This window comes from Lynx rufus, unplaced genomic scaffold, assembly GCF_022079265.1.
Source record: "Lynx rufus isolate CCGP_SWC_20201006 ecotype Redwood Valley unplaced genomic scaffold, mLynRuf1.p SCAF_2, whole genome shotgun sequence".
NCBI lineage: Eukaryota > Metazoa > Chordata > Mammalia > Carnivora > Felidae > Lynx > Lynx rufus.
This window is the reverse complement of record NW_025814834.1, coordinates 185,126,492-185,146,524: the sequence shown is the minus strand read 5'-3', so window position 1 is coordinate 185,146,524 and position 20,033 is coordinate 185,126,492. Positions and strand designations below refer to the sequence as shown.

Sequence of the window (20,033 nt, the reverse complement as noted above, 5' to 3'; positions counted from 1 at the left end):
TCAAAAGTCAGAGGCTTAACCGACTAAGCCACCTAGGTGCCCCCAGTTTTGTTTTTTTGTTTTTTGTTTTCTTTTTTTAAATAAACTCTACACCTAATGTGGGGCTTGAACTTATGACCCAGAAATCAAGAGTCACATGCTCTACTGACTGAGCCAGCCAGGCGCCCCTATATGCAGATCTTTGAACCTGCATTGTTCAAAGGTCAATTGTATTCGCAATTGCTATTTTTAAAACTTTTTTTTTAGTGTTTATTTATTTTTGAGAGACAGAGCACAAGTGGGGGAGGGACAGAGAGAGAGGCACAGAACCTGAAGCAGGCTCCAGGCTCTGAGCTGTCAGCACAGAACCTGACAGAGTGCTCGAACCTGTGAACCACGAGATCATGACCTGAGCCGAAGTCAGTCACTTAACAGACTGAGCCACCCAGGCACCCCTGCAATTGCTATTTTTTTATTTGACTATCTTGGATTTCTTCCCATGTCACTATTCTATATTATACCTCAGACCTCTTTATTCTTTTTTAGTGACTAGCCAGTATTACAATTTATAGTTGTATCATTTTTAACTTCTAAGTGGGTATTTTAATTATTTAAACATTTCATGATTATAAACACTTGATAAAAAACATTCATTTTATTATTCACTCTATGACTCAACAAAAATATTTATGAAGTCATCATGAATCCTTAAAACCAGTGCAGATATCCCCTCTTTTCAAAAGTTCACATTAGGCCACTTCACTTTTACAGGAGACAACATTAGGAGAACCTGTTATTACTAACCAAAAGAAATCTGAAGATTTTTGCTTTTACAATACAAAGGCAAAACCGAAAATAACGTGCAGCATCTGTTTTGCATGAGCCATTACAGAGACAGCACACACTGCATGAGAGGGGCCCCACCAGGCTCCTTCCCCAGGAACCACACTCAGTAGCTCAGTATCGAGCAGTCATAGCTTTGAACTCTATCTGTGAGTATTGTGTTTTATCTCAATTTATTTTGTGCATCCATTAGCAAGACATGACCTAAGGTGTCAGAAAAGCCAGAGAGGTTATTTATTTTCTAGGTCTGGGAACGCTCAAAAATTTTCCCATATATATTAATGGTAATCTTTGCTTTACATCATTTCAACTTAAGCAAGGTTTCATAGAACGCTCTGATCTTTCAAATGGTGGGGGGTGGGAGGGCGGGAATGGGATGACAGCCTATAGTTAAAAATACTTTTAGAAAATAATAAACGAATAAAAACACTTTTAAGTAGTTGTCTCTCCTTGGTAAAACACTGAAAGAAAAATAAGTGGGGATACATTACACCCTTAATTTAAAAACAAGAAGTGAGTGCTGTAGAGGCAGAATGTGTATTCTGCTCAATTCCTCTCTCTTGGGTCCGACAAGACCACTGTTCAGAATGTTGTAAAGTACCAACCTAAGCTATGCTAAGCAGTGCTAACTCTTCTTTGGTTCAAAGGGCTGGCAGAAATTAAGGAGTTCAGGTATCAAAGAAATTGCCTGGGGCGCCTGGGTGGTTCAGATGGTTAAGCACCTGACTCTTGGACCCTTGATTTCAGCTCAGGTCATGATCTCATGATTTGGGAGTTCAAGCCCCATGTTGGGCTTTGCTCCGTGTCAGCTTGGAGCCTGCTTGGAATTCTCTCTCCCTCTCTCTCTACCCCTACCCCACTCATGCTCTCTCTCTTTCTCTCTCAAAATAAAGAAATAAACTATTTTTAAAAGTATATTATAGCTACTCAAGGTAGACACAAACCGACCTGGAAATTTTTAATAGACGAGAAAGCTAAGAGGCAAATGTGGTATCACATACAAAATAAAAAATTAAATGAGGAATTGAGGGGCGCCTGGGTGGCTCAGTTGGTTGAGTGTCTGACCATGATCTCATGGTTTGTGAGTTCGAGCCCTATATTGGGCTTGGTGCTCTCAGCGAGGAGCCTGCTTTGGATCCTCTGTCCCCCTCTCTCTTTCTGCCCCTCCCCAACTTGCACTCTCTCAAAAATAAATAAAAAAAACATTAAATTAAATGAGGAGTTGAGGTTAGAAAATTTCTTTGTTAGTTCCAATGCTTGTGCTTCAGCTCCAGAAGAAAACTAAACATTTCATCTCAAATATTTCTTAGGGTATTAGTAGTAGCACTGTGTAATTTAATAAAACACAATAAGGCAACACACTCAAACTCATTTTCAATCATTTCATTGAAAACTGATCTCTTTATTTTTAAAATAAGATGCTAGAAGAGAGGATTTCTAGGGTTTTTTCCCCACACCTAAAAAATGTATCGTCTATGTTACAGTCCTGTGGTTAGACAAGTGAATTCCTTCACATTTCTAAGTATCCTGCAACCTCACCTTTTTTGGTCTGGTTTTATTCCCATTTGATGTAAGATTTGTTTTTTTTAGTGCGCTTTCTTAGTCTTACAGTTTTTAAGTATTATAAAAGTCTTCTGGTATGTAAACGTTATAAAAGTATTAAGGCACTGCATGAATTTTAAATGAGACCAGTAAAATATGAACAGGGGAGAAGGTCAAAATAAAATAACTACAAAATAAAATATCACTTGCCTTTCTTGAATAGAAGAACTGAACATGTATCGTAAGCAGCAAGCCCACACCTGAGGACTATAAATATGTATAATTCCAGACAGCCAACTAAAAGAAAAAATAGAAATTAAAAGCTTAGTAACTTCCAAATTAACACTTAGTGTGCTTTAGATTACCTTCTTCTCAAGGTAATAATATGGCAGAAATTCTTGGTATTCAGCAGCAATACATTTAATGGCTCATAAATATGAAATCTATAAACACTAGATCTCACTAATAATTAAAAGGAATATAGAGATATAGATATAGGTGTAGGTATAGATACAGACGTAGACATAGATATACACATAGACAAAGAGAGTTTCCTCTCTGCCCTCTTCTCCCTGAGAGGACAAGAAAATGGTGGGAGACAAAATGGTTAACAATAGAAAGTAGGAATCAATTAGAATCAAATAGCCTGGACTAGAAAGAATGGGCTGAATTAGGGGAGAATGAAGTGAGCAGGAGAATATAGTTAGCAAACTATAGGTATTGAGAGGATTAAATGCTGTAACATATATAAATTGCCCAATATACCCAAGGCTCTTACTAGGCATTCACTTGGTATCAATAATCCATAGCAAACACTGTACATTTCGTAGTCTACAGAACATTTGTGCCTTCTCATTTTTTAACTGTGCACATACCAACAATCCTCCCTTCTATTATCCAAACTCTTCAAGGTCCAGCTCAAATTTGCCTTCTTTAAGAAAATGTCCCTGTCATCTCTCTAATAAATACTAATAACACGCACTGTCTAGATTGCTCATTTCATAATAAATCATATACTTCCTTATTATTTTTCTATTTCTACTTGTATATTTTATTGCCCTTTATTATAAAATTCCTTGGAGAGCTTTAAATCCCAACATAGTACTAATAGTACTATGCATAGGGTAAGCACTCAATAAATACTCAAAGAACATACATTTCTGACTGAATAATCTGTCTAAATGTTATTAACCACAAACTCTAAAGAAAACGCCATTCGTACTAAAGGGAATTTCTGCAAAAACTGCCTGGCAGTGAATTTTAAAGTGTTATTCTGAGCCCTGGGTTCTTCAAGGTGCCTTGAATGAAAGGGGGTAGTAATGAAGATTAAAGAAGCAGGGTTCGAAGGCTTCAACTTCAACCAGAAGAATTTGACTTTATGTGCTTTATTTATTGGAGTTCTTCCTAAGATTGGGCAAAATATGGTTTTAACTGATTCTGCTATGAAAATAAGAAAACTTAAGAATCACTGGCCTCTGTGGCTTTATAAGGTGACTTAAGTATTAAGTTTATATTCATAGTACAACAGATGAACATGCTTATCATATACATTTGAATACATATGTGGCTAAAAAGGCTGTCATAATAATACAACACTTACATTCCCACTAATGGTAGAGAGCAAATCTTGGGATCTGATTCCAGCAAAAGTAATAATTTGCGTGTTTCATCCATGGTAAGATATCTAAACAGAAGAAATTCATGTAAAAACAATTAAGAGTTTGTACTTTCTACCTAAAAGAGATAACCTAAATACTTGAAGAAGCATATTTTAGGCAGAGAAGATGATTCAAATGAATGTCCCTCCCACCCCACACAGAAAATAGTTCAAAATGTAGAAAAAAGAATTCAGTAATAGAGATGAAAGAGATTTAACATCTTAAATTTCTATTCAAATGGTCATTGAAGATCACACATTTTTTTAAAAAATTGTGCTCTAAAAGTGTCCGCTCTCTTTAAAAAATTGTGCTCTAGGGGCGCCTGGGTGGCGCAGTCGGTTAAAGCGTCCGACTTCAGCCAGGTCACGATCTCGCGGTCCGTGAGTTTGAGCCCCGCGTCAGGCTCTGGGCTGATGGCTCGGAGCCTGGAGCCTGTTTCTGATTCTGTGTCTCCCTCTCTCTCTGCCCCTCCCCCGTTCATGCTCTGTCTCTCTCTGTCCCAAAAATAAATAAAAAACGTTGAAAAAAAAATTAAAAATAAATAAATAAATAAATAAATAAAAATAAAAAATTGTGCTCTAAAAGTGTCCGCTTATTTTAATTGGGAGTAGTAAAATCAAGGCTGACAATTTCAGATTCAAAGAGGTTTCCCAAGGAGAAGTGGATTTCCTATTACTAGAAGTGCTCAAGCATCCAGGTGACTTCACAAGAATGCAGCAGATGTGACTTCTCACTGAAGGTAGCTGAATTAGGTGAGTTATGCTCAACCTTCCATGCACTACATTCCTCCAACCATTATCAGAGAACATTAGAACCAACATGATAGAACCTCAAAATTCACTTTTTCCTAAAAGGACATTATACCACATTTTACTCTGTTATTGTTTTATTATTTACAGTAAGGTTTTTTTTTTTTTTACAGTAATCTCTACACCCAATGTGGGGCTTGAACTCAAGACCCCAAGATCTAAAGTCACATGCTCCAACAACCAAGCCAGCCAGGTACTCCTATTACTGACAGTAAGTTTTAAGGGCATGAATAATGATAGAATTGTCAAGAATTAATTTTATCGTTATGGTTTTTTTTTTTTTTTAATTTGAGAGACACAGTGAGTACGAATGAGTGTACGTTCAAGCCGGGGAAAGGGGCAGAGGCAGAGAGAAAAGAATCTTAAGCAAGCTCCAAGCTCAGTGCAGAGCCCAACGCGGGGCTCGATCCCAGGACCCTGGGATCATGAGCCGAAATCACAAGTTGGACGCTCAACCAACTGAGCCACCCAGGTACCCCTATCATTATGGCTTTAAAACACAAAAATAAAAATACCATTAGTCTTGGTAGTACCACTGAGGACATATTTTATTGCTACAATAACCTTAAAACACAAAGATAATGAGTTTTATCGGGCCATGTGACAAGATGATTAAGCCTGAGTTGGCAGGGAGATTTATGGATCAATAATGACACTTAGGAGTGCCTGGCTGGCACAGTCAGTGGAGCATGTGACTCTCGATCTTGGGGTTGTAGGTGCAAGCCCCATGCTGGGCAAAGAGATTATTTAAAAATAAAATCTTAAATAAAAAAATGACACTTAAGCCTGCTTTGAAAGCTCTTCTGCCTTCACCATCTGATAACTTTCTATTCTTTAGTTTGGACACACATTCCTGCTTTCCCTGCACTATATATAAGCCCCTATTATGTTTACCTGCATCATGTTTACGCAAGAATATACTTAACAGACAATAAATATGGTTTTTACCTACTTAATTCTAGTGTCTAACACAATACTTATTCCATAATGGATCCTAATAAATATCAGGGTAAATAAATGAATGTGGTCAAGGGAAAGGACAAACATCACAAATTAAATAAATCTAAGTAGGAAGGGGCTACAGGAACTAGGTGATTAGACAGAATAGTGAATATCCTGGGTTACTACTAGCATGTCAAGGGGTCACAGAAAGAAAATTAAAAGAAACAGAAATTCATGCTTCACTAGTAGATGGTCATGGGGACTATGAAAAACAAGTTCATTTTTCTGGCTAATTTTAGCACAAATTCCCATATCCCAACTGAGAAGCACTTTATTATTCCAAGAGAATCAAATGTTTCACTAAATTCATACACCTTTTATCACTATCACCTCTGACCATACCATGACTTTGGAACACACACTTTTTCTTTTGTACCGCTCCAGCCAGAAAGGCGCTCTGGTCAGCCTTTGGGACTCAAATATAGGACTTTTCTTGCTATTCCAGGGACCCTCTGAAAAGAAAACCCTCTCTTTTTCTTTTCCTCTTTTGAAGAGGCATTTTTAGATTAGACTTAGAGTGGAGTGTATCTTGGCAAACACTTTTGGCTCTAGAGACCTAACAGGAACTAGGGTGGAGTCACTGGCAAAGGAAGCCAGAAGCGAACTGCTTAGACTTTAAAGCAGACGGTGCTTACATTGTCTAACCTAACTCAGGAAACAACGGATAAAGAAAGTGGATGAGGATCCAGGGAAGTATCCCTGCTGAGGGTCAGAAAGCATGCAATTTGGCTTTCTGTCCCTCAAAAACTAAGAGTGGTGATAGGAAGCTGGAGAGAATGCTGCTCTAGCTCTGTGGGGAAACTTCACCCTCCAGTGGCTGACAATTTGGCAAGCAAGAGTACTACGAAGTTTGATTTAGCAATCTCCTTTCTCTCTCTGCAGTGCTCACTATTATTCACAATTAATACTGCAAGTTATTAAAAAAAAAAATTCAGCCTCTATTAGGCTCATAGATTATAGCTTAAAAAAGAAAAAGACAAAGACAAAAAGATGATAACCCAAAACTCGGCAAAATACAAAGGGTAAAATGACATGGAGGATAATCTCTCCTATTTTTCAATTACAAAATACAACCAATTTTTAATATAAATTTTACCGGTAATTTTTCTTGGGGTGATAGGCACAACTCTGAACTACATTCAACAAAATTTAACATCACATTTTAACCTTCTTTGGTTATTTATCTAGCCACCACAGATCTCTGACATGTAAACTGAATGCACAAATATTTCACATGAAAATATACTAATGTGACCAATATTTAAAATTAATTTCTCTCTTACTTACCCATATTTATAGGTACCTTGAACTTGAGAAATATTCAGATTACTGCTCAAGTTTCTTGCCAGGGCTGTTGGAATAATAGGGATGGGCTTCACAGGTGTGCATTTAAAAGTATGCGCTAGAGTTACTGCTGCCCAACGCAAGTCCAAATCCACATTGTCCAAACTTTCCCTGGAAGTGATATGAGCTCTTAGGGAAAGCAGTTTACCACAATCCAAGGAATCTTTGCTACATACATGGTGCTGCAGAGCCTGAAGAATCAATATTATACAATTATTTTAAAACTGTGAGGGGAGGGAAATAAAAAATAAAACTTTTTTTTTTTTTTTAAGTAGGCTCCACACCTAGTATAGAGCCCAACACAGGGCTTGAACTCACCACCTTGACATCAAGACCTGAGCTGAGATCAAGAGTTGGACGCTTAACCAACTAAGCCACCCAGGTGCTCCATTAAAAAATAAAACTTTGAGGGGTGCCTGGGGGGCTTAGTTGGCTGAGCACCTGACTTCAGCTCAAGTTATGATCTCGTGGTTCGTGAGTTCGAGCCCCACGTCTGGCTCGCTGAGGACAGCACAGAGCCCACTTCAGATCCTCTATCTCCCTCTCTCTGCCCCTCCCCAACTCACACTCTCTCAAAAATAAACATTAAAAAATGTTTATTTTTTAATTTAAAAAAATATAACTTTGAAATTTGTCCACATCTCTAAAGGTTTTGGTTCATACTGGTGCATGTATACACATATATACCTTGGATTAACAAAATTAAACAATTTCTGATTTGTGATATTTCAATTCTCTCATTTCTTCCATGTGACCAAAAAGCTACATGCATAATTATGTCAAAGCAAGTAAGAATTACTGTACCCAGCTCCATCATCTATTGCCAGATGTGCCAGCAGCATTTCAAATTCTTATCAGAGAATGTCACTTCCAATAAACATTCATCACATGAAAAAAATGAATGTTAAACTAACTCTGACTCAATTCAGAAAACCTAAAGTCCATTCTTTGATTATTTTCTTATTGCCCTAAAGTGTCAGGTAAGTTCTTCCTGCATAGTTGCTCATGCCCACTGTGTCCTTCCTAGAATCGGCCACCACTCTAGAGGCTAATTACACCCTAATACACATCTGACTATTGCAATGGCTTACCTACTCTCTCTGACTTCAGTCAGGCTGCCGTATCAAATAAACTATCCTTGATTTCATATTATCTCCTCTTTTCAGAAACTTTCAATGACTCTACATGGCCCATATAACAAATGTCAAATTCCTCAGCCTGGCAGATAAGGCTCTCTATAATCTGGCCAAGCTCATAGTCCAATCTGATTGCCCACAAACACAGCAAAAATCTACATCCTTAATATCACCCTGAGCACATCCTGCACTTCGTTATCTTGGCCATATTGCTTCCCCTTCTGGAATGCTACCCATATTACCTCCCCAGAATTTCTACCCTCAGAAACCACATTTAACTGTATTTTAACAACATTCAATCAGAAATTATTACGAATACTTGTTAAATATGGGTTTATTGAAATACAACACAGGACATATAATTTGATACTTGTGTTGAACTAAGAATAATCAAGTTATCAACAAATCCCACCTTAAAAGCTGAACTGAAGTCATCTGCATCATGAACTATTACTTCTTTTGAACAAACTCCATGAGTATAAATTTTGCAAGGAATCACAAAGTCCCCAGGAAGAGCAGCAGTAGGGGTTCTTTCTAAACATTCAGGTACTTCTCGACCAGGATCAAAACGATCTACTGTCAATGTCACACTTTCTTCATCTGAAGAACAAAAATAGCAGTTATTATTATAGCATGACAATAAAAATTTGAAATCAACCAAGCCAGCCTACAACTACAGCAAAGCATTTTGTTCATAGCAATAGTACACTAAACTCTTATTTTAAAAAATGACTTGCATATACATTCTTCCACGTTCACAGACTATGAAGTCTGTGATGGGTAGTGTCAAGTTTTACTTACCTTTGTAACCTTGGTATACAGCAAAGAAAATAAGCACGAAGAATATTACAATAATTGACTGAATTCAAAAGACAAATTCTATTACAGTTATAAAAATACTTTTTTAAATATATTACCTTCATCTACTATGAGAGAACCAAGTAAAAAGCATGGCAGGTTTTTTTTATTCTGCTTAGCATGACGATAAGCAAGTCGGATGGTCTTTTCAGTTACCACAAGCTTTGGATTTCTGAAAAATAACAGAAGTCTTTTATGAATGTGATAGATCTGATATCCTAGAAAACCCTCCTGCCATGATAATGCCTAAAATATAACACACATCTTTTAATATGTATAGAAAAATCATTGTTGGGGTGCCTGGGTGGATCAGTCAGTTAAGGATCCAACTCTTGATTTCTGCTCAGGTCACGATCTCACTGTGAGATTGGGTCCTACATGGGGCTCCATGCTTCAGCACAGAGCTTGTTTAGCATTCTCTCTTTCCCTCTCTCTCTCAAAATACATAAACTTAAAAAAAAAAAAAAAAAAGAAAAATCATTGTTGAGAAATCCTAGGGTCAAAAATGGGCAGGAGGTGGGGAGTGGGTAGAGAGAGCTGCCTGGAAACCAGGATTGTAACAAACAGACACTGAAGATATCGTTGTTCTCTGAGTCTTTGCTGAATTTTATGAACCAGAGCAAGGATCAAGAAACTATGAGGCCAGGCTCCTGTTTTTAGAAATAAGGTTTGATTAAAATATCACATCCATTTGTTTACATATTGTCTATGGACTTCAGATACTAGCATTATTGAATCCAAAATATACAAAAATACAATTCAAATGTGTAAAAGCATATAAAAGGGACTCTAAAATACGGTCAAAGAAGAAGATACTATCAAAAAAGACTAGGCAGGGGCACCTGGATGGCTCAATTGGTTAAGCTTTCAAATTTTAGCTCAAGTCTTGATCTCAGGGTCTTGAGTTCAAGCCCCACATTGGGATCTATGGTCATAAAGCCTACTCAAAAACAAACAAACAAATAAACAAAACTAGGCAAATTTAAAAAAGAACCACAAAGGACCTGCAGAAATAAAAATATAATCAATTAAAGACTCAATATAATGAACTGGGGATAGGTACATGAATTTTTATTATTATTTTATAAACTCTGCATAAGTATTATAAACAATCATATATATAGTATACTTCCACATTTAAAAAACCTAAATGAACAGGTTAAATGGTAACAAAGTACACTTAAAGAGAAAATTAGCAGTTGAAGAAAAAAACATTGTAGTAAAGACAAATAAAAAATATAAAAGATAGGTCAAGAGACATTAAGAATGAACAAGTCTAAGAAATATTTAACTGAACTTTCACAAGATTGTTTTTTATCAATGATACTATCCTTCTGTGCCATCTGGTCTAGAACTTAAATACTTTGTGACTTGTATCTCTCCTTTATTCGACTGAATCCATCATCAAATGCTACAAGCTATTTTCTCAAAATACCAGTTTCATTCTTTCCTTTTGATCTCAGTACTGCTACACTGCTCTAAACCCTTATAATAGCTCCCGTTTATTGAATACTTCCTATGTTCCAGGCACCATGCCAACTGCTGCTTTACAGAGTCTGTCTCATTTAATCCTTACAAGAGTGCTATGAAACAGGTATCATTATTCCCATTTTATAAATAAGGAAACTGATCCTTGACTACTTTATTGAGGTTGCATTCATAAGTGGTAGAATCAGGATTTGACCCTCTAGGCAGTCTGACTCCAGTTACAGCACCTTAAACAAACCACTGTGGCATAAATCTATGTTGCTTAGATTACAAAAAATCATCTCACAGCCAGGCTAACTCTAGGCTCTCCCCACTATGACCCATCCTTCTTAGAATTCTGCTATTAACAAATAATTCCCTTACATACAAAATCGCAGTGAATCTCTATCTTCTATTAGTTTAAGCCTAAGCTGTTATGTCTTTCTTTCAAGATCCTGGTTATAACCATATTTTACAGTCCTTCTAACATGATCTATCCACTCAAAATCAGTTCAATCTTCTCAATGCTCTACAAAGGTATTTATCATATTTTGTCTTTTGAATTCCTGTAAGACTTAGAACTTTAGATCTGCGAACTGTGAAATTAATATTACTCCTCAAAAGCATAAGAAATAGATTTAGGGGCCCTGGGTGGCTCAGTGGGTTAAGAAACGAACTTTGGCTCAGGTCATGATCTTGTGATTCATGAGTTCGAGCCCCGCGTTGGGCTCTGTGCTGACAACTCAGAGCCTGGAGACTACTTCAGATTCTGTGTCTCCCTCACTCTCTACCCCTCCCCTGCTCACGCTATCTCAATCTCTCTCAATCTCTCTCTCTCAAAGAATGAACCAACATTAAAAAAAAATTTTTTTTTTAAAGAAAAGAAACGGATTTAAGAAGTAGCAGAAGGGATAATTTGTTTGAGTGGAGCTTTTGAATGGAAAAGTTAAAAAAAAAAATGAATTAGTCATAGTAATCAACTTCGCCTTACACATCCTTTCGACTCCTGTTTATACTGGTTTGATCTGAAAAAAGACACATCTTATACCTGTAGTAATTGAGGTGTAAATAGATGAAATCTCCTATTGGCATCGGGTTCCAAAGTGCACATTTTGATGGAGGAAAGTAGAAAGGTACCATTCTGCTTGTAGGAAACCTTTAAAAAGAAATTTAAATCAAAGCACAATGAAAAGCAAACTTGGCAGAAATTTTATAAGAAAGAGTTTAAAGTTAAATGATGAGGGGGCACCTGGGTTAAGTGTCTGACTCCTGATTCTGGCTAGGTCATGATCTCATGGTCGTGAGATCAAGTCCCATATTGCACTCTGTGCTGAGCATGGGGCCTGCTTGGGATTCTCTCTCTCTGACTCTCCCCTGCTCACCCAGTGTGCTCATATGCACTCACTCTCTCAAAATAAATAAACACTAAAAAAAAAAAAAAAAAAAACAGAGTTAAATGATGAGGCTTATCAAACTACTTTTGTAATTTAAATTTTTTTTAATGTTTATTTATTTTTGAGACAGACAGAGACAGAGTATGAATGGGGGGAGGGCAGAGAGAGAGGCAGACACAGAATCTGAAGCAAGCTCCAGGCTCCGAGCTCCAAGCTGTCAGCACAGAGCACAGCACAGAGGGGCTCGAACTCGCAGACCGTGAGACCATGACCCGAGCCAAAGTCAGATGCTTAACCGACTGAGCCACCCAGGTGACCATTTTTATAATTTTAAAAGAGCTTAAAAATATTTTTTAAAAGTAAAAAAAAAAAAAAAAAGTAACTTTATTTCAAGAGAATAAGTATTCAAAATTTAGGTATAGCTTTTCCCTATCCTTTTTTTCCTATGCATACAGAAATTTATGTACACATGTTTAAAAAAAAAAAAAGCCAGGAGGGGTGCCTGGCTGGTTGTCAGTAGAGCATGCAACTCTTGATCTCAGGGTCAGAGTTCAAGCCCCACATTGGGCATGGTGCCTACTTAAAAAAAAAAAAAAAGCAATTGGTAGCATCCATTCTATATATCCTTTTTAAATAACAGAGAAATAAGTATAAACCATGAATTTACATTTAAATTTAAAATTAGAGGCACCTGGGTGGCTCAGTCAGTTGGGCGTCCAACTTTGGCTCAGGTGATGATCTCACAGCTCGTGGGTTAGTGCCCTGAGTCAGGCTCTGTGCTGACAGCTTAGAGCCTGGAGCCTACTTCGGATTCTGTGTCTCCCTCACTCTCTGTCCCTCCCCTGCTTGTGACCTGTATCTCTCTCTCTCTCTCAAAAATAAATAAACATTAAAAAAATTAAATTTAAAATTAAAATGCTATCTTTCTGAATTAATTTCTAGATAGTATCTAATAAAATTATGAAAAGCACAAAAACTTAATACAGTCTTTATTTTTCAGTGGTTCCAAACTTGGTATCTTGGGTCCTATCACTTAAGTTTAATTACTGAAGCATCAAAAGGACATCATTATAATTCCTTAGCAAAGACTCTAGAGGCAGTGTAAAGCAAGGCTTCAATGTTAAATCATACAGAGTGCCATCACAAAGTTTATTTTACGTAAGTGAGTGACATGAGAACACCACAATAAGAAAAAACAATGGAAAGAAAGGACTGGGGAAAAAATAGCCAGTCACACATAATTAAAGCAAGAAAGGGACGCTTGCCAGGCTCAGTCAGAAGAGCATGTGATTCTTGATCTTGGAGTCATAAGTTCAAGCCCCACATAGGTGTAGAGATTACTTAAAAATAAAATCTTTAAGGGGCGCCAGGGTGGCTCAGTCAGTGAGGCATCTGACTTGACTTCGGCTTAGGTCATGGTTTCAGTTCTGAGACTGAGCCCCACGTTGGCATCCATGCCCAGCATGGAGCCTGCTTAAGGTTTGTTTTCTCCCTCCCTCCCTCTCTCTCTTTCTCTCTCTGTCTCCTCCCTCTCTCCCCCCCCCACCCTGCCCCTTTCCCACCCAAGTGCACTCTCTCAAAAAAATTTTTTTGTTTTATTTAAAAAATTAATAAAATCTTTAAAAAGAAGTAAAAAAAAAATCAGGAAAGTTCTGACAGTGTATCATGTATTAAGGATACTTTATTCTAGACTCTAGACCTTACTTTTACATTATCAACTGATGAAGCTTCTCAACTAAAATACTAGCCTCGGGGCACCTGGGTGGCGCAGTCGGTTAAAGCATCCGACTTCAGCCAGGTCACGATCTCGCGGTCCGTGAGTTCGAGCCCCGCATCGGGCTCTGGGCTGATGGCTCAGAGCCTGGAGCCTGTTTCCGATTCTGTGTCTCCCTCTCTCTCTGCCCCTCTCCTGTTCATGCTCTGTCTCTCTCTGTCCCAAAAATAAATAAAAAAAAACGTTGAAAAAAAAAATTTAAAAAAATAAAATAAAAAAAATAAAATAAAATACTAGCCTCATTTTACTGATTACCTACTACTGAGCACTTTACGTACAGAGGCATCCTGAGCACTTTACGTACACAGTATGTCTCACTAAAACTATTCTAGAAACACTTTATTATCCATTTTATAGATAAAAAACTGTAACTTTCCTAACTTCATACAACAATTAAGTAGCAAAGCTGGGATCTGAATCTAAGTGTGGCTAATTTGGAGTTTATACTTCTAAAAGCTGAATGGTATAGTGCTTTAGAACCTGGGTTCAAATTCTCGCTCTACCACATTGCTAGCTGTATGTTTTCAAATCCACGTCTAATTTGAATTCATAATATCTATGAGAAGGATTTTTAATCTCCTTTTTTTGAAATGAGGCCATAGTCTGAAATTGAGAAATCTGTTCAAGGTCACAAAGCTAGTAACAGTTTATCTATGTTTCTATATCTAATATATTTATCACTTATCAATTGAGAGGCAGTATGATGTGGTGGGTGAAAGCAAAATGTGGTGGAAGTCAATTGTTTAGGTCTGAAAACTTGTTCCAAAATCTGCTAGCTGTGTGACCTCGATCACATTAATGTCTCCGTGCCTCAGTTTCCTCATCTGCTGAACAGAATAATACTGGTATCTCCTGGTAGTTACACTGAATATTAAATGAGTCAATATATGTAAAGGGTTTAGAGTAGAAGTCACATAAGGTTTAAATCCTGGCTATAACACTTACCAACTGGATAACTTTGGGTTGGTTAATCTCTCTACACTATAGTTTCCTCATTTAAAAAAAAGGCGGGGGGGGGGGATTGGATAATAACAGTACCTACACCTCATAGATTTGTTGTGAGGATTAAATAAGAATAGTGCAGGGTGCTTAGCACAGTACCTGGCACATAGCAAAATTTCAAGAAATGCTGCTATTAGTCCTTTTCTTAATCTAAGGTATGCAGGTAGACTTTAGAAGCACAAACAAAATTTTTGATAACAAAATTTTGTGGTACAACATTTTACATGTATGCATATAAGAGTTTTTTCTTAAGGAAGGGGATTCATGTTATCAGATATTCAAAGGAGTCTGTAACCCCAAATTAACTCAGAACTGCTGCTTTAAAGCCCAGAGATTACTGAAAATCAGAGGTCATTAAGTTAAAAAAAACAAGAGTTGAGTATTTTAGGAATAATCAGTTTATTTTTAAAATTTTTTTAAGTAATCCCTACACTATGTGTGGGGCTCAAACTCATGACCCCAACATCAAGAGTTGCATAACCTACAGATTGAGCCAGCCAGGTGCCCCAGGCAAAATGTGTAGTTACCTAGAATGTAAGGCATGAATCTGACTCAATAATATTATCTTACCTGGAATATAAGAAATGAATTTGATTCAATAATAAATAAAAAAGGGAACGTATTGACTTGTTGCAAACACAACAAGTTCTTCCAAAGAATAGAAGTTGACAGATTTTCAATTAACAGGTGGCAGTAGGATAAAACAGAAGGGTCAAAATTAAGCAAAAGGATTATGATAGCCTCTTTGGGTTATGTTTCCCATTGTCTTCAAAAACACCTGGCACAAAAGAAAAATATGGAGAATGAAGGTAACTCATGGATGTAGTTATAGTTTAGAAGAAAAAAATTCACATGTCACCGTTAATTGTTCCTCCCTGGGGGAAAAAAAGAATAATGAATGATCCAAACAGCCGCATAACACAAGCCAATTTGCCTTGTCCCCATAGTATTGACAGACTGCGAAAATTAGGGGACAGGTGGCAAGCTCCTCCTTCCTATTCCACATGAGTGGGGAAAGGCTTAGGAACATTTAAAGAAACTTGGGACATCCAATGTGCAATTTTTCCCATCAAGGATTAGGGTTTAAACAAGGGAAGGAACCTAACCACTTTCTCATTTGTCTAGGATGTAAATAAGTATGTACGTGATTTTTAGCCCCAAGAACTCAGGTTCTGTTTCCCATCAATAAAGATGCTCTGTGAAACCAAAAAAAGGAGGTAGGAATGAAACTGATATTTACTAAGTGCCTACTATGTACCAGACCCTTTATTTTAGTGTTCTTATTTAATCCTTCACAATAATCTTCTGTTACATAGAGATTACTATCCCCCATTTACAGATGAGGAAATTGAGGCTTAGAGAATTAATTAACTTGATCAAGGTCACCCACCTACCAAGTGGTAGAGCTAGGGTATGGAACCAGATTTTCCCAATTGGAAAGTTTGTGTTTTTTTCCTATTCCAACCTATCTTTCCAACTTATGAGAAGCAGTTAAAAAAACATTTTGTGAAACAATTTCTATACCTGGTATTCATCTGGGGCCCTGTAAGAGGATATCTAGGCTCCATGATAGTTGGTGAATGATGTATTCAATATCAAATGCTCAGTATCCTAAAGAAGTAAAGAGAATGTTACTAATGAGTGACCAAAAAAAAAAAAAAAAAAAAAGAAATACGATTTAACCACATATTAACAGAAGTGTAGGCAAAATTAGGTAACTTATATTAAGTACTTTCATCTATAGAACAGTAAGATAAAATGCTCATGGATTCTGAACATTTTCATACTTTATAGTCATTTTGCCTATAAATTAATATTAACATTTATTCTAGGCAGCAATACCTACCAATGTATCTATTCATTAAGGAAAGCACAGATTCTGGGTTGCCTGGGTGGCTCAGTCAGTTAAGTGCCCAGCTTCAGCTCAGGTCATGATCTCAAGGTCTGTGAGTTCGAGCCCTGCATCAGGCTCTCTGCTGTCAGTGCAGAGCCTGCTTCAGATCCTCTGTCCCCTTAGCACCCCACCCCCCCCCGCCCCTTTCCCACTCACATTCTCTCAATGATACATAAACATTATAAAAAAATAAAGAAAAGCACAGATTCTTAAAAAAAAGAAGAAGAAAAAAGAATGAAAGAAAAGCACAGATTCTGTTAACAAGATCCTCATAACCATTTAGTAAGCTAGGTATAGTAGGGCAGGCAATACTTAATACATGAAATTTTGACCAAAAGTGTCATAATCAGAAAACCACAAAACAGGACATCGGAACAACTTGAACTAGATATTTACTGGATCTGTAATGAGGTTAACAAATGTTAAATCTCATGGAGATGGAAGACAAATATTACATCCCCACAAACTGACTTGTTCCCGTGAAAAATCAGTGGTCTTTGTTTGGCTGCACATGCCCTCTCTGGGTACTTCTTTTCCACTGCCGTTGCTTCCACACCCACCTGTACATAGCAAACTTTCAGCTTCCATCTCTCTTCTAAGTTTCAAAACCGTATTTCTAATTGCCCGCTGGGTATCTTCATTTAAATATTATCAAAGCAAAATACAGGGCTAGTCCTTTCTTTACAGTTCAGTATTTCCTATACTCTTTTATTAGGCCTTAGAGTTCTTTAGGCTCTGTACATTTCACTTCAATTTTAGCAAGAAGGAATCGTGTGAAGCAAGATAAGAGAGGAGAGTTATAAATGCAGGTACAGAAGAGATTTTTCAGACAAAGCCAGAGGCTGAAATTATTTACTATAATAATATCTTATTCAAAGTGCTCTTGTAAGGTTGATAAAAAGTCCCTCTTGGAGACATCTGGACTTCATGTGTCTTCTATAGAATGAAGGCTTTAAACTTGAAAGCCCTTCTACACCACTTGGTTGTTACGGATAACAGTATTCAGATTGATAACTAACTGTAGGAAATATATAAAGTGCCATCTTTCTTCAATGAACAAGAATCTTAAACTTGTCTCTTCTTCCTTTATGTATTAGGATAAAAAAATAATGTTGACCTATTTCTCATATTAAAACAATACATGAGTTTATTTTTACAGTATCACGTAAGCAGTGAAAGCTAGTGAAACTGAAACCACACAACACCTATACCTAGCAAAATATATTCCCCTCGGATAATGGCATGCATCATGGTTTATCAAAATGGAAACCCTGAAGTCATCCTTACCTCTTCTTCCTCCCTCTTTCCCATATAAATTCTGTCTTTCCATCTCTACCACGGTAGTTCCTGACTACATCAACTCTCACCAGATTTACTGAAAAGCCCCCACAGTGCTCCTAGAAGGGTATTTATGCATATCTGACCAAATTACTGCCTCTGCTTTAAAAGCTGATGGGTCTTGTTTAAATACAGAAAAAAACACCTCCACGATCTGGCCCCACTCTTATCCCAACCTTATCCCTCATCCACTCATCCTACATTCCAATCAAATTGAACTACTTACAATCCCCCGAGTTTGGGTGTCTTTTGCACAGGCTGTCCCTTTAACTTTAAATGTCTTGGTAAATCCCCCTCATCCTTCACAATCCAAATCGAATGTCACTTCCTCTGGAAAACCATCTCCTAAACACCGCCTGTGTTCACACACATAGCATTTTCACACTTTATTGTTCACACTTTTCTCCCAGTAGACCGCGAACTGCAAACACTAACTGATCCCTTACCAAGAAGCCATCTGAATTAGATGTGAGAAACACAGGAACGAACATGCAGGGCTTCAGTCCACAAATTTTCATAGTAAAAACACCTTTAAATGGCACGTTATCGACTGCAAACCTCTTTCACATACCTAAGGACAAACGATTCATAGGAAATTCACGGTCCGCTTAGTTTATTTCTTCCACTACTTCCCCTTCACGTCATCAGCCCCAGGCTCCAGGAGCACTGAGAAGCCACCACAAGGCCCTGAATGTAGCCCACCGTCCTTCTCCGTGCTCCACTGCCGCCCTTCGGGAGAATCCGCGACACAACGCCCCACTCACCGCCACCGCCGCCCAGCGGGGTCGGTTTGTTGGGCCGGAACAGAGGTCGGCTCCAAGGAGCGCCGCTGCCGCCTCCGCCCCGCCTCTAGGACGTTGGGGTCGCGGGAACCAAGGCGGCAAACACAAGCTCGGTAAACCGAAATCCGCGCCGCGCCTACTGACTGGTCAGAAACCCAACCCTTCGGGGACAGGGGCGGGGCTAGAGGCAACGCGCACGGTCGCCGAGGCGTGCTAGTATGCTAACCAATCAGCTCTCTGAGCCGTTCCTGTGCTTGACCAATCCCAAGCCTCACTGGAGAAATAGGGGCGCCATCGGCTCTCCACTATCAGGATCCGGAGGATTTAAACACTTCATTTTGGTCAACGGTTAAGTTCCGGGCAGGGGAGGACATTGCGCAGGCGCAATGAAGAACTTAACACGATGTAGTGTGGGTGGCAGAGGAAGCCGGAAGTGCTTGTTGTGCAGATTGTTTGTGGGAGGTTAGAAGCGAATCAAACCGTTTGCTTGAAGGAACAAAAGAGAGGAGTTAGATTTCTTTTCGTTTCTTTCCTCTTTTTTTTTTAAATGTTAATTTTATTTTGAGAGAGCGTGCTTGCGAGTGGGGGAGGAGGGTAAAGAGACAGGGAGAGAGAGTCCCGAGCAGGCTCTGCACTGTTAGCACGGAGCCCGGGCTCCATCTCCTGAATCGTGAGATCATGACCTGAGCCGAAGTCAAGAGTCAGATGCTCAAATGACTGAGCCACCTAGGCGCCCCTCTAGTTTCTTTCCTAAGAAGAATCCTCTCTGAATAACAACAAAAATTTTCTTTTAAATGTCTTACCGTTGAGGGGCTCCTGGGTGGCTCAGTTGATTGAGTGTCCAATTCTTGATTTCGGCTCAGGTCATGATCTCAGATATTGAGGTGGAACCCCTTGTCGGGCCCTGCCCTGAGTGTGGAGCCTGCTTGAGGTTCTCTCCCTCCCTCTCCCTCTGCTTCTCCCTCAAACGTGCCTGTGCCTGTGTGCATCGTCTCCCCCTCTCCTCCCCCCCCCGCCAGTAAATAAATAAATTCCTTACTATTGAGGAAAAAAATAACGTGACTTAAATTTATAAACCATTTATATTTAGTGTCTACAACTAATGTTGGTAATTGGGCCTTTTCTGTCATTTTTTATATGGTTGTCCTGCAACAACCGAAGTAGGTATTAGTATCCCTACTCAACAAACGAAGAAATGTAAAAGATGACAC

At 38.3% G+C, this 20,033-nt stretch overlaps 1 protein-coding gene across 1 annotated transcript in view; it reads right to left on the bottom strand.

The window, feature by feature from the left end:
- The window catches only part of STIL (STIL centriolar assembly protein), a 65,431-nt gene extending 46,594 nt beyond the window's left edge, over positions 1–18,837 (bottom strand). Inside the window, exons 1-8 of the mRNA XM_047085691.1 lie at positions 18,612–18,837; positions 16,333–16,419; positions 11,687–11,794; positions 9,231–9,343; positions 8,726–8,913; positions 7,121–7,368; positions 3,965–4,048; positions 2,575–2,661 (exon numbers count right to left, since the gene is read on the bottom strand). Of these exons, the coding sequence (XP_046941647.1) occupies positions 2,575–2,661; positions 3,965–4,048; positions 7,121–7,368; positions 8,726–8,913; positions 9,231–9,343; positions 11,687–11,794; positions 16,333–16,376 (872 nt within the window). The 5' untranslated portion in view covers positions 16,377–16,419; positions 18,612–18,837. The remainder of the gene's footprint in view (positions 1–2,574; positions 2,662–3,964; positions 4,049–7,120; positions 7,369–8,725; positions 8,914–9,230; positions 9,344–11,686; positions 11,795–16,332; positions 16,420–18,611) is intronic.
- Positions 18,838–20,033: the final 1,196 nt, after the last annotated feature.